Genomic DNA, 12660 nt, shown 5'->3' on the forward strand with positions numbered 1-12660 from the left:
AACCCTGTGACCATAGAAATACTACACAACTAATAGGCTAGTAGTAGTCTGTGGTGCTGTTATTTTTTCTTCTTGGATTTGTTTTTTGGGGAGTCAGAGGGGCATGTTGAGTTTTTTTGTTTGTGTGTTGTTTTTTTTTTAAAAAAAATACAGGTTTTTCAAAGTCTCTTTGGAACTCAAATTGCATTGTAATTGGAATATTCAATTAATAAACCACCAGAATATACAACTACCAATATTGAGAATTTTAATTAGCACGCAAAATCGTGTGAGAAGCAGCTGGGAGCAAATGTCTACTGTCATGTTTATTCATTTAAAGTCAGGTCTACCTGTAAGGAGATTGAACTGATGTTGCTACTGTAGGCATAGCAGTTGCTGTAAGCATTTTTGTAGCTCTTGTAACAGCATGTGTTAATGTTGGACCACCGAGTGCAGAGCTGGCTGCCTAGAACACAAAGCAGAGTACAAGTGCTGATTTACATGGACAACTAGTCCTGGAGAGCTAAGATAATTATGTAGTCAATTATTCTAAGATACAAAACGGAAAAAGGATGCAGGTACAAGAACAATTAAAATTTGTCCTTTACCTCTAATCGTGTGTAGCAATCGGCAATGAATTTCTTGTGCAGTGACACTGAATCCTAAAGATAAAACATACAAATGAATTAGAACTTAAACCAAAATCATGGGAATTACTCATAAACTGAAAGAATCCAACGAGTTACAGATTTTAAAATGCAGAGTATCAATGCCCTATGAATGTCAAAGCACGTTCATGTACAAATATATGCTTACCTTTTTCAATCTAGGAGTTAGATTAATATAGCTGTAATTTATTATCAATTGAATAGCTTCATTGGCAATTTCTTCATCAGGTGATTCCATTGCAATCTTCCAAATGAAATCCATTCCTATCAATTCCAGTTTTTCTACACTCTACACAAGAAAAAGCAACAGTAAAACGTGACTGGATTTCTTACACAATAGAGAGTCGAATCACAGGAACAAAACAATCTTCCAACTGCTGGAAAAGCATCTTTTGATTGAATCTTAAAAATTTTCTTTTCCAACACGCTGCCAACCTTTGGTACAGCATAAAGTGAAATCAATCGCTGCGGATTTGTACATTTATACTAGGAAAAAAAATCTGTTTATGGGTGGATAAACGAGTTCCAAAGAACACTCCCAGTAAAGTCAACTGAAAAATTAAAAACTTCAAAAGCATGGAGAAATTTAATCGGGAATGGAATCTGTTTCATAAAGATCAACATGGTAACTAACCACGTAACAAACCATCACAAAACCTACTATGATACTTGGCAAAAAATTATGCATTCAAAGAATTTTTTTTTTTCAAAGAAAAATTAAAAAAAAAAAAAAGAAAAAGGAGGAATATTTCCCTGCTAGGGAGAAGCAAAAAATGCACACTAAAATTCATTACTAATAAGAAAGTAGTCCACTTGTTCCTCCTGCAAAGTTTTAGAAGCTACACAGCAGCATCCAGCTACCAACTGCTGAGTTTTAACTGTGGCAATTCTGGAGTTTTAGCTTCAGAATTTAACAACGTTAATGCCAGAAGAACGATCTGCATATTAACAGCAACATGACCATGTCAAACAGCTGCTGAAGAATCCTTGCCTGCCTCCTCCCATCCTCCAGGTGTCACAGGTGGTACACAACAAGTAACTTGCCAGAACACTCACCAGTTGTGTTCCTTGCCTCTTTAGTCGATGGTCACACAGGTTCACATTTTCAAAAAAAGTCTTAAATAAACTAAAACCTGGAAGTGAAAAAAAGGCGCAAGCTTTTTATTCAGGTCAGGTTAAGCTTCTATGCTTTTTCTAAAAACTGAAGATATCAAATACAGCAGATGACCTTTTCCCTCTACAACTATTAAAACCCGAAATGACAGAAAAAGACCCTTTTATTATATTGATTTACAGAACTGTTTGGATATTCAATTTGAAGGCGTAGGAAGTAAACTTCCAGTATGTATTTCAAAAACAAATCTGTTGACTGAAGTAATTTTCTTACCATTCATAGTAATTTCATATGACTCCAGTTTCAGAATTTTCTCTTTGAAGAGCTGCTGCTGTACATCACTCTCTAGGTCATGCTGTCCTTTTGTAAACCACTCAAAGCACATCTGTGAATGAATTGCAGATGTATTTTTGCTCCCTTGTTGTGGCAAACAGTTTTACATAGCGTTGGCAAACTACGTCAGGTACTATAGTAACTCATCTCACAGAAGTTTTATCTACAGCAAGAGGTTAAAAATCTCATCTCCCAGTAACCTGACATATTATACACGCTGTATTGCAGCATTAGGGTACTTCATAGCCATAATGCAGACTGACTCTTTTATGACTCCACAAACTTATATGTACTCCTTTTCAAGCCAGCATCCATAAATCTGCAACTAATCTCCAGGCCAACGTTCCTCCTTCAGTCAAATTTAATGTTAAAAGAGCATCCTAGTCATAAGTGAGCACATAACAGGCTCCATTAGCTTACACAAAGCATTTAAATGCATAATTAGTGTTTCCCATGTCTCAACAAATACACGAGCTATTCACAATCCATTAAGATTCACTCTGCAATCACAAACACTAACTTTTCAAGTCTTTCTTACCTCTCGATCTAACTCACAAACATCCTGGCCAGTTACAAGGCACTCCCAGATCTCCCTGGCACGATTCCAGCCCAAATAAAGGGTTGCTTCTTGCAGAAAAAATGCCAGAAATTTTAAATGTGCCTCCAAATACTGAAAAAGAGGAAACAAAAACTCAAGCTTAAGACTTTTATTTCTGAAACAAGAACCTGAACATTCTTTTTTTTTTTTTTTTCCAAGTTTAGCTGTCAAATAACAGTACACTTTGCAAATCCTGGAAAATAGAAATTATTTCTCCAGTGAGATTTATTTCTATTTTACACAATTTTTAGCATTGCTTCCTTTTGATTACCTTTCTGAAAAGGAACATTGAAGTCCGCTTGAATGCGCTGTTACTTTCCTGATAAGGGTATTATTTGACACTAGTTACTAAGTCACAACTAGTGTGGAATATATAATTATCAAAACCTCAGCAACAAACTGTTACAAGCTATCTGTGTGTGTGGCTTACATGTCCTATCTAGCAAATCTGTTTCAGTTTTCAAGAGCTTCACCCCAAATTCAAAGGTATAGTCTCTACGAGAGTAGTTCAGCTGAAGCTGGACGAGAAGCTGGAAGCTGCACAAGCTTGGAGACAGGAGGTCCTGGGGTGGGGAGATGTAACTCTTGACCACATAAAGACTTTGCTAAGAAACTTGTTGATTGTGATGTTTGCCCACCCTTGCTCTGTAGTATAATAACAAGACAACAACAAACCCTAACGGTTAAGTGTCAGAACTATCAATAAAAACTACTGTAATTATTCACAAGAGAGAACATAACTACCAGTGAATTCCAAAACCAAAACATTGCCTAATCTTATGCAACCTGGTTAAGTGACATGTTACATCATGTTTTCAAAAACACAAGGTAGTAAGAAATTCAGGGTTCATTACCTCCCGGTAAGTGTAACGGCCATCCACCAACGTTGCTCCAACGAGTCCCCCTGGACCTGCCACAGATGCAGCCAAACGGTGGCATGATATTAAGCTTCCTGTCACCAACTTCACTATTTCAAAGTTTTTCTTTAAATCTTGAATAATGCTCTTGGAAAAAACAAACAAACAAACAACACATTGAGAAGAGAGGTTTTTAAGAAAATACATAGAGAGGCACATGTGCACAGCAGTCTGCTCTTCCACAGACACGTGTCTCTCATCAGAAGGAGTAATGTTCCCCCCCTCACCAGAGTCAGCTGTATCCCTTCCAAGCAGCCAAAGCTCCCTGACATTAATGTTTTCAGCACGTGCTGAAATCCACGTGCTGCAGATTGCAAACAAAGTCCCACACCTCCACTCAGCCACTGTGTAACTAACACATGTGACTCACTGGCATTTCAGTCTGTTTTCCAAGAGGCAATGCCAATCCAATCACAAAGCAGCTGGTGTGAACACTAGCCATTGTTCATTTCTTAACATGCCTGTTAATTATTCTACAAAAAGCTGAGAATAAAATACATTAACCCTGACACAGCAAAGAGATTCATACATATACACACATGCATGCACATATGGACGGCACACAACACCGCATCTCTACTTGAACAGTTTGTTTATGCTACATCGCTAAACTGTACTTGTCAAAGTGGTTTTTAGTTTGCTCTTTCTTTTTCCCCTCACTTTTAAATTCAAATTTCCATGTTCTACAGAAGCAGAGTGACACAGACATTAACAAGGGCTTCGAAAATCATCTCAGTATATATTCTTACCTTGTCTTGTTTTTGGTACGTTTGCTTAATAAATGACCGTGTGATTTCATGGAGCTGACGTAATGCTGGCACCACCCACACAAATTGAGGATTATTGTGCTGGGAGGACTGGTAGTAGGAAAGGTAAAAACAATTACACATGTGTACATGTTCAACAACAGATTAACTTTCCTCTTAGACACCTAGTAGCAGCCTAATGATTTCTATTAATGCTGTTGTTACAAAACAGCAGCTACCAGCTCTGAAGGCTTCAGTTACTTGTTCCTGGTCCCTTTCCAAACACGCTCAATGTGTCCTTCACTTTCTACAAGAAGTCCTTTGACACACACATATGCCATTTTGCTATCTTTATTTTAAGCCCGAAGTATCACCTCGTTGCTAGAGAACATGCAAATTAAGTAGACAAAAAGTATTCAGTTGCACCAGGGAGAAAAACCATCACCTTCCTCAATTACAGGAGATGAAGCAGGCCTGTTAGAGCATAAAAGAGCAAATCCAGTCAAATGATGTTACTCACTGCTAAAGCAAGAATAATAGAAGAACGAACCTGAAATACTTCCGAGGGTTAAGAGACAAGAAGAAATTTCTGATTGGTGCTGCAAGGAGCCCTCTGATAGGAAGCAAAGGATACTTAAGCTGCATTTTGAAAGAGATCCTACAAAGAATAACCCTCCTACCTCATCGTTAGAACTGCTCATCACTTTTCTGGGAGGCTTCATTTTCTGTAAAGTTTGACCACACAAACCAGTACTGAGGTTGCTTGTTCAGAGAAGTGATGTCTGGTTTAGATACTGACAACAACCAATATCACCTACACACTTAGAGAAATTAAAGTAACCTGCCCATAACAGAGAGTCCTCTACTGAAGACTCCCTCATGTATTTGACAATGCTGCCTTAATACTACATTCCCTCCCAGTTTTCATTTTCATTTCCCCTAATGAAGGGAAATAAGAAAATTACGTATTTTTAGACATCTGCTGTATGGTTACCCCAATTCCTTCCAGCCTACAATGACAGCTTTCCTCTAGTCTTCCCCACTGCAGCACCCGTGTTAAGGCCCTTGCCAGAACGTAATTGAGAAGAATGCAAGTACAGGAAAGGACAAGAGAAGTTTAAAAAGAAGAGACTGCAAATTTTACAGAGATTGAGAATTTGAAGTTTGAAACCCATATTCATGAACACACACACACACCAAAAAAGTGTGATCAATATCAAGAAGCAACATACTATACCTCCTAAACAACTAAAATTCCCTACAGATGCTGCAACACTGACAAAACTTAATTTACCATGAAATAAATGAATGAAAAAAGTACACGTCTTTTTATTTATCGGTATACTTCACACCGAGAAAAAGAAGACAGGAGCATTCCTGCAGACCTCAAGAAAAACTGCCTGCTATGAGAACAGTGCAGGATAGGGTATATGCAGTCTTTCAAGCCATGCACATCTCTGCTGCTGCCAGGAAACATCTGAGCGCAGGCAGCTGCAGGAACGGCTTCTTTACGTTAGATGAAAAGAGTTTGAATATTTTATTAAAATACAAGACTACTATGATTTAAATATCAATTTGCATTTTCAGACTTAATGGTCATGCCATAACACATGCTTAACTCAAAGAAAAGTAATCTAGGCTTTCACATGAAAGGGACAGTTAAAATACTGACATACCTTTATAGTGGTTCCATTTGCAAATTCTAACCTTGGGCCCATCCTGGTAGTTTCCCATAAACTGATCACTCCTTGTGCTGAAAATTTGCTTAAAACAAAGGCAAGAGACTTACTATGAGTCTCATGGTCAACGAACTGGCTCACACAAAGCCTACCCCTCTCATGGACTCCCCAAGGTAAGAACTTACAGATGGGACACGCAATTTGTGCATCTTGAAAGAAAGGGCAACATGAAGGCTAGATAACATTTCATTTTGGAAAAGATAAAATAAAAAACCAACCCTCTTAATATCCTCTATGCATTTGATGATGTAGCTTCTTTTGATTGCCTCTTTCACCGCATAGGCATCACTGAGGATTGTGAGATGTTCCTCCAAGGCCTGCTGAATTAGACTACATGGTAATGTTGGAAGATGAGCCAGCTCCCAAAGTACCTCCAAAACCTAGAGGAAGAAGTGCAAGATTATTCAGGACCTAGGAAGTACAGAGACTACCAACCTTACATTTACAAGGGGGAAAAAGGGGGAAAAAGGGGGAAAAAGGGGGAAAAAGGGGGAAAAAGGGGGGAAAAAAGGGGGGAAAAAGGGGGAAAAAAGGGGGAAAAAAGGGGGAAAAAAGGGGGAAAAAAGGGGGAAAAAGGGGAAAAAAGGGGAAAAAAAAGGGGGAAAAAAAGGGGGAAAAAAAGGGGGAAAAGGGGGAAAAAGGGAAAAAAAGGAGGGAAAAAGGGGGGGAAAAAGGGGGAAAGGGGGGGAAAGAAAAAAAAGGGAGAAGGAGGAAAAAAAGGGGAAAAGGGAAAGGGGGAAGAAAGAGGGAGGAAAAAAGGGGGGAAAGAGGAAGAAAAGAAAAGGGGAGAAAAAAGGGGAAGGGGGGGAAAAAGGGGGGGGAAAAAGGGGGGGGAAAAGGAGGGGAAAGGAAAAAGGGGGGAAAAAGGGGAAGGAAAAAGGGGGGGAAAGGGGAAAAGGGGAAAGGGGGAAAGGGAAAAAAGGGGAGAAGAAAAAGGGAGGAAAAAGGAGGGAAAAAGGGGGGAAAAGGGGGGGAAAAAGGAAGGGGGAAAAAAGGGGGAAAAGGGGGGGAGAAAAAGGGGGAAAAAAGGGGAAAAGGAGGGGAAAAAAAGGGGGGGGAAAGGGGGGGGGAGGAAAAAGGGGGAAAAAGGGGGAAAAAGGGGGGAAAAGGGGGAAAAAGGGGGAAAAAGGGGGAAAAAGGCTCTATTTCATATTCACATGCCTTTCCAGTGGTTGTCTCCACCCGTGCTTCTCGACCGATGCGCCCGATCAGGCTCAGCAGCTTCTGTCGCACCCTGTCGCTCTCTGTCTCCCAGCTCTGTGTGGCACAGAAACAACATCACTGTTACAGCAGCAGGCACTGCCAGTCCGGTAAAGCTTGACCGCACAAAAAAATACATTTTACAATTGTTTTACTGCAGGAAAATCAAAATACAAGCAAGTATGTTTCCACCAGGCATATTTATTTTTGTTACTGGGAGTTACAGTACTAATTGCTCAACTCTTTTTCAAATATAAACTAGAAGAGACTAAACATAATAAAAAATTCTCACTTTTTATGTACCTTAGCACCACTTATACAATGTATGTAAAATCTAAGTCAATTAGCAGTATCAGTAGCAGATCAGGCTTTTGGGTTAACAAAAAAACATCAGTAATAGAAGTGTTGTTTTATAGCCAATTTTATATTTATATTTTTATATTAAAAATATAAACGTTTTCAAGGCATTTGCCTTTTGGTAGGCTGGATGCAAAAGCATCTCATCAATTCTCTTCCTAAAGAATGTAAATTCATGTAAAAACTTACCTTTTGGATTAGGACAAATAAATGATTGAGCTGATCAGAACTAAACTTCACAGCAGCTGCAGCAATAATGGTATGTATGTTTTCAATCACAGTGGAGGATTGTCCCGACTGAAAAGAGGAAGGAAAACCTATGAACGTAGGTTTTCTCTCTAACGAGACAGAGGAAAATCTTCATGGAAGTATTATCCTGCTAATCATACTAATGAAAAAGAGTAACAGCTTTTGACATGCTAGAAACACAAGGGATGAATAACTGTGTCTGCTCCTCATTTCCCTGGCAGAGTGGCCTTTGGAAGTAATTTTAAAGAACAAGTTAGCCTGCCACTATTACAGCAGCTTCAAGGTGCTGCAAGGGCACATATGACTGTAAGGTGTGGTGCCAGCAATACTAACATCACCCTTTTTACTGCTTGGTTAAGTTCCCAGGTGGGGTGCTCCATCCCTGACACTCTAAGGATTTACTCACAAGTGAGCAATGCAAAATCTCCTCCCACACTGATGGGAGCACCACGGTAACAGCAGCCAGAAGGGGGGAGGAAGTACTGCATTTTATTAAATGAACAGAAGTGAGTGAGCTAGATCACACTTCACCCCTACTGAGCACGCAGGACTTGCTACCAGGCCCGCATGTACTGCGGATCTGACAGCGTCCAGTGACTTTAGTCTAAAACTTCAATGTTTCAACAGAGAAGAAAACCATTTCCTGCAGTGGAAGATTACGTTTCTGGTCAAAATTTCCACATGTCACTTGCATTAAGCAGTCGAACCACCTTTCCGACACAGCAAAAAGTTGAAAATACATAAAGTGAATGTGAAAAGATGACTTGTCAGTCAATTATATGTATGTAGAGGAAGTTAAATGTGAATGGATACCGTTTTGAGCTGCATTCAAATTTATACCTTCAGCCACAAAAATTAGTGTCTTTAGGCATAGTCTTAGGTCTAGACAAACACTCTGTCACCTATTTCAAACTGACAACCTCTTATTCTAAGCCAAATATTTTCGCAGCCCCTTAACACTTGTTGCAAAGAACTGAACTTCATCCTAAGATTTAACTGCTGTGTTACAAGAAATTGCCAGAACATTTGATTTTAAATAGTAAAGGAAGAAGTAGAAGGAAGCCTTTGCCTTAATTATATTGTTAAAATCTTAAATCTTCCAATTTGCAAGACAGATGCCTAAATTATAAACCAAAAAATCCCACCATTAGAATGTCTGCTTTGTAAGACAATCTAAAAGCACCTGCCTAGTCTTGATTGCTTACCTGAATTCTCCAAATTTTAGTGAGCTCATCTAAAGATAATTTACTGCCCAGCAGTTCAATAATTCCCTTTATACGATCACAGTACTGCGCTTGGTCTATATTACCTAAGAAACAAAGGCAACTAAATCAATATATTTAAAATAGTATTAGATACATGAAATGCATAAGAATAAACAAGTTCTTTTAAAAGAAGGGAGAAGAAAAAAATTATCTTCATTTGAAAATTCTTACTTTGCCGTTACAGACAAATCTATCAGTTCAAATAAAAGGAAAAGGCTCCTTCCATTTTTATTTTTACTTCACATTATCTGATAGCAGCTCACATCTATAAGGCCTTACTACATGGAAAAAGCCCCAAACCTCTTTTCTCTCTTTTCCAGGGGCTAACAATATACAAAGATAAACTATGAGTAAACACCCCAGGTACAGCAGAAGACAACTTCTTTGTGACAGCAGAAGACAAGCCTTTGTGAAAGTGCTTACCTTCTAGAGCGATCGACAGGACAGAATTTTCTACTAGCCAGTTTAGTAACCTGTCCGTATCTATTGCATTCTTCACTGACTTGGATACAGTACTGTCTTCTATTAATTTCGTTACCTAGAAATTGCAAAACGTGAGATTCTAACCATGATTCTCATTCGCATTACACATGCACACAATGAAATCTATTCAAAAGGCTTACTGCAAAGCTTAAGTGTGAATCATGAAATTTTTTGAGCACAGGAAGTGTTTGGGGTTGTTTTTTTCTTTGTTTATTTTTGGTTTGTTGTTGTTTTGGTTGTTTGGCTTTTCTGTTTGTTTTGTTTGTGGTTGGGGTTTTTTGTTTGGTTTTGTTTTTTTAATAAGCTGTTTAAAGGCAAATTCCTAACCAGAAACACCTCCTTGTCACTTGTCTCTGATGCAGTAGATTCTTATTCCCAGTGTGACACAGAAAAGCTGGCCTGTGCTGTCAGGTACATTTCTGCAGATATACCAGAAGTAGGTTATCTCAGGCTTCTGCTTGTTACACTCAAATCAGTGTCCTATTTTTTTTATCCAATACAGAACTGATACAGGCTCCTCACTCTAGGGAGAAAAAGTACATCTCTGCTAAAGCCTTCAAAAGCCACTCTTTTATAACTTCACCAAGGATACATGGCATTTACGATTAAGAACCAGACAGCAATGAAGTTTAACATCTCAATTTTACCATAAATTAAGAAGCAAAAGGCACAAAAGAGAGACTTTGAAACACCTTACAATGTCTGCATGCTGGAAAAATGCCTTTTTTTGGGACACTTAAATTGTACAAGTTCTAGAAGGAAGAGATGAATAAACAACTCTACACTTAAACCACAACTCCCACGAAAAATCTCCTTCTACTTAAATATAAAATTCTAGCACAAAGAGCCCTGATCCGTAAACTCCAGCTCCGAGGTGCTACTGCAGTGTCCATGTACAATCGTAACAAAAACCTTAATTACAATTACATAGTGTAACGATCTGACATAACTGGACTAAGACACCAATCTAGGATTAAGCACCATTTGTTTTTCACTCTTTTCTCTCAGTGAGAGAAGGAGAGAAAAGGGATATCCCATAGGATGCTCTGAATTATCAGGGTTACCTCAGAGTGAATATTCAATGAATAGCATAGACCATTGCTTATAAATCAATCTGAAATTACAGTTCTTAGAAAAGGTTCAAACTATGTCTAGTAGTTTTCTAATTGGGAGGTCATGGTCCTTGCAGTGGCTACTAATATTACAAACAACTCTTGTCACACTAACTTGTCTTGGTATTTATTACGAATTAAGCTTTTGCTAAGACGGTATCATTTGTCAGGAAATACTGCACCATCTCTTTTTTAAGGTTGTGGTTTAAATGACTTTCTAACAACCCACTCTACCTACACACATGCACACGTAGACACACAAAAAGCAAACCTACTTCTTTGAGGGAATTCATTTTTGCACTGAAGTGAGGAGATTTCAACATGCGCAACAGAATGTCCAGCCGTAAGTCATCCACCGCGGTTACCAAATCGGGTTGGAAGCGCATACACAGCAGTTTGATCCCAGACAAGAGCTCAGGGATACTGACTAGTCTCTGTTTAAAACAAAAACCAAACCAAACAACAAAGGACAAATAGAAACACTGCTATTTTTGCCATTTTGTTTCAGACTTCAATGATTAACAAAGAGTAGGTTTAGTGACCCAATCCAGACTGTTTATCTATGAAATACAGTACCATGTACATCTGAAAGTATTACTTGTACACTAGAAATGCTAAGACAACAAAACTTGTGGTTAAAGTGGGCTCTCCTGCTACAGATTTGGTACATTAAATTGCTCCTCTGTAGTTACACAGCCTAAGCATACTTCCCAGTTTACAATTAACAATTTAAGAGTAAGTAAAATGTCAGTGCTCAAAAGTTTAATAGAACCAAATGCCAAGTTCAGGGTAATACAGGAAGTAGTCACAAGTTACATGGACATTTTATCAACAATTATCAAATTCTCAGGAGCAATCAGCGAATGCACACAAAGTTACAAGAATTTAACAGACTGCAAGATAATAAGCATCTTCAAGTCAGTTAGAGAAGTGAGCATTCTGTATACTTCAGATATATATATCTGAATATATATATATCAAATATACAAAAGCATATTTGATAGCAACAGCAGAAAAATATTTTAGAAAGGGTCCTGTCATCAGGTATCTACTGAAAAGGGTATTGAATGGAATTGGGTAAGTGTATTTTGTTCTATGTTGTTCAGTCAGAATTCAGAACAGGCTGTGTTTTTGCCAGCAAAAATAAAGCTATTGTTCTCGTCTCTGTTGACAGCATTTCCAAGACACAAAGTTAGTTCTTCCTAATTATTTAATATATAAAACATTACCTTGTCTTTCAAGTCCTTCTCTTCCACATTCTGTACATATTTAATCATTTTATGAATGATTGGATCCAGCATGGGCTAAAGAACGTGAAAAAAGGCATGACAATAATTTTGTATTTCCTGAAATCAATTACATTACTCAGATCTGGCTGCAGCAAAGTGAAATACGTAGCTGAAAGCTCACAATTATCTTAGGCATAAAGAAACACCTACAACATACATAAATCTATCCTGCTAGGTGCATCCAGAAAAAAAAAGCAATTAGATCAAGAAGCCATTTCAGACCACCATAATATAGATTAGGAAAAAACCCCACAAAAACACAAAAAAACCCCAGATCCTTCAAAATGCATCAGTTATTAGATGCGTAAGTTTCTCTGACTCACAGTGGCTTCTAAACTGTCCCTTCTTCAAATAAAGACTTTCAGACACTTACTAAATCGACAGTTTTTGTTAGTGAGTGTAGGTGTGAAGCCTGGGGTATATTTGCATGTACAAATACATCACGGTGAATTTTTTTTCCTGTACCACAATTTTTTGGTGTACCAGTGTAAAGTCTCATATCCATGTGCTTGATCTCAGCCAGAAAGTTAAATTTAAAACAAAACCCATCCATCAAGCTAGATTCTTTTCCCATGTGCTTTACACCAATGAAGCTCACTAATGGCAGTGGC

General features: G+C 38.3%; 1 protein-coding gene across 6 annotated transcripts in view; it reads right to left on the reverse strand.

Moving 5' to 3' along the window:
* USP24 (ubiquitin specific peptidase 24) overlaps nucleotides 1–12660 on the reverse strand; it is a 67328-nt gene that overhangs the window by 33741 nt on the left and 20927 nt on the right. For 3 of the 6 annotated variants that reach the window (XM_086617872.1, XM_086617873.1, XM_086617874.1), the window contains exons 9-23: nucleotides 11990–12064; nucleotides 11036–11194; nucleotides 9589–9703; nucleotides 9106–9209; nucleotides 7841–7948; nucleotides 7256–7351; nucleotides 6313–6474; nucleotides 4359–4466; nucleotides 3547–3696; nucleotides 2633–2764; nucleotides 2035–2146; nucleotides 1704–1780; nucleotides 796–936; nucleotides 588–641; nucleotides 330–445 (exon numbers count right to left, since the gene is read on the reverse strand). In XM_086617872.1, the coding sequence (XP_086473998.1) occupies nucleotides 330–445; nucleotides 588–641; nucleotides 796–936; nucleotides 1704–1780; nucleotides 2035–2146; nucleotides 2633–2764; nucleotides 3547–3696; nucleotides 4359–4466; nucleotides 6313–6474; nucleotides 7256–7351; nucleotides 7841–7948; nucleotides 9106–9209; nucleotides 9589–9703; nucleotides 11036–11194; nucleotides 11990–12064 (1709 nt within the window). Of the gene's footprint in view, nucleotides 1–329; nucleotides 446–587; nucleotides 642–795; nucleotides 937–1703; nucleotides 1781–2034; nucleotides 2147–2632; nucleotides 2765–3546; nucleotides 3697–4358; nucleotides 4467–5035; nucleotides 5081–6312; nucleotides 6475–7245; nucleotides 7352–7840; nucleotides 7949–9105; nucleotides 9210–9588; nucleotides 9704–11035; nucleotides 11195–11989; nucleotides 12065–12660 lie in introns of all 6 variants that reach the window. The other 3 variants (XM_086617869.1, XM_086617870.1, XM_086617871.1) reach the window with 2 other exon arrangements.

This window comes from Tauraco erythrolophus, chromosome 10 (assembly GCF_009769465.1).
Source record: "Tauraco erythrolophus isolate bTauEry1 chromosome 10, bTauEry1.pri, whole genome shotgun sequence".
Classification (NCBI taxonomy): Eukaryota; Metazoa; Chordata; class Aves; order Musophagiformes; family Musophagidae; genus Tauraco; species Tauraco erythrolophus.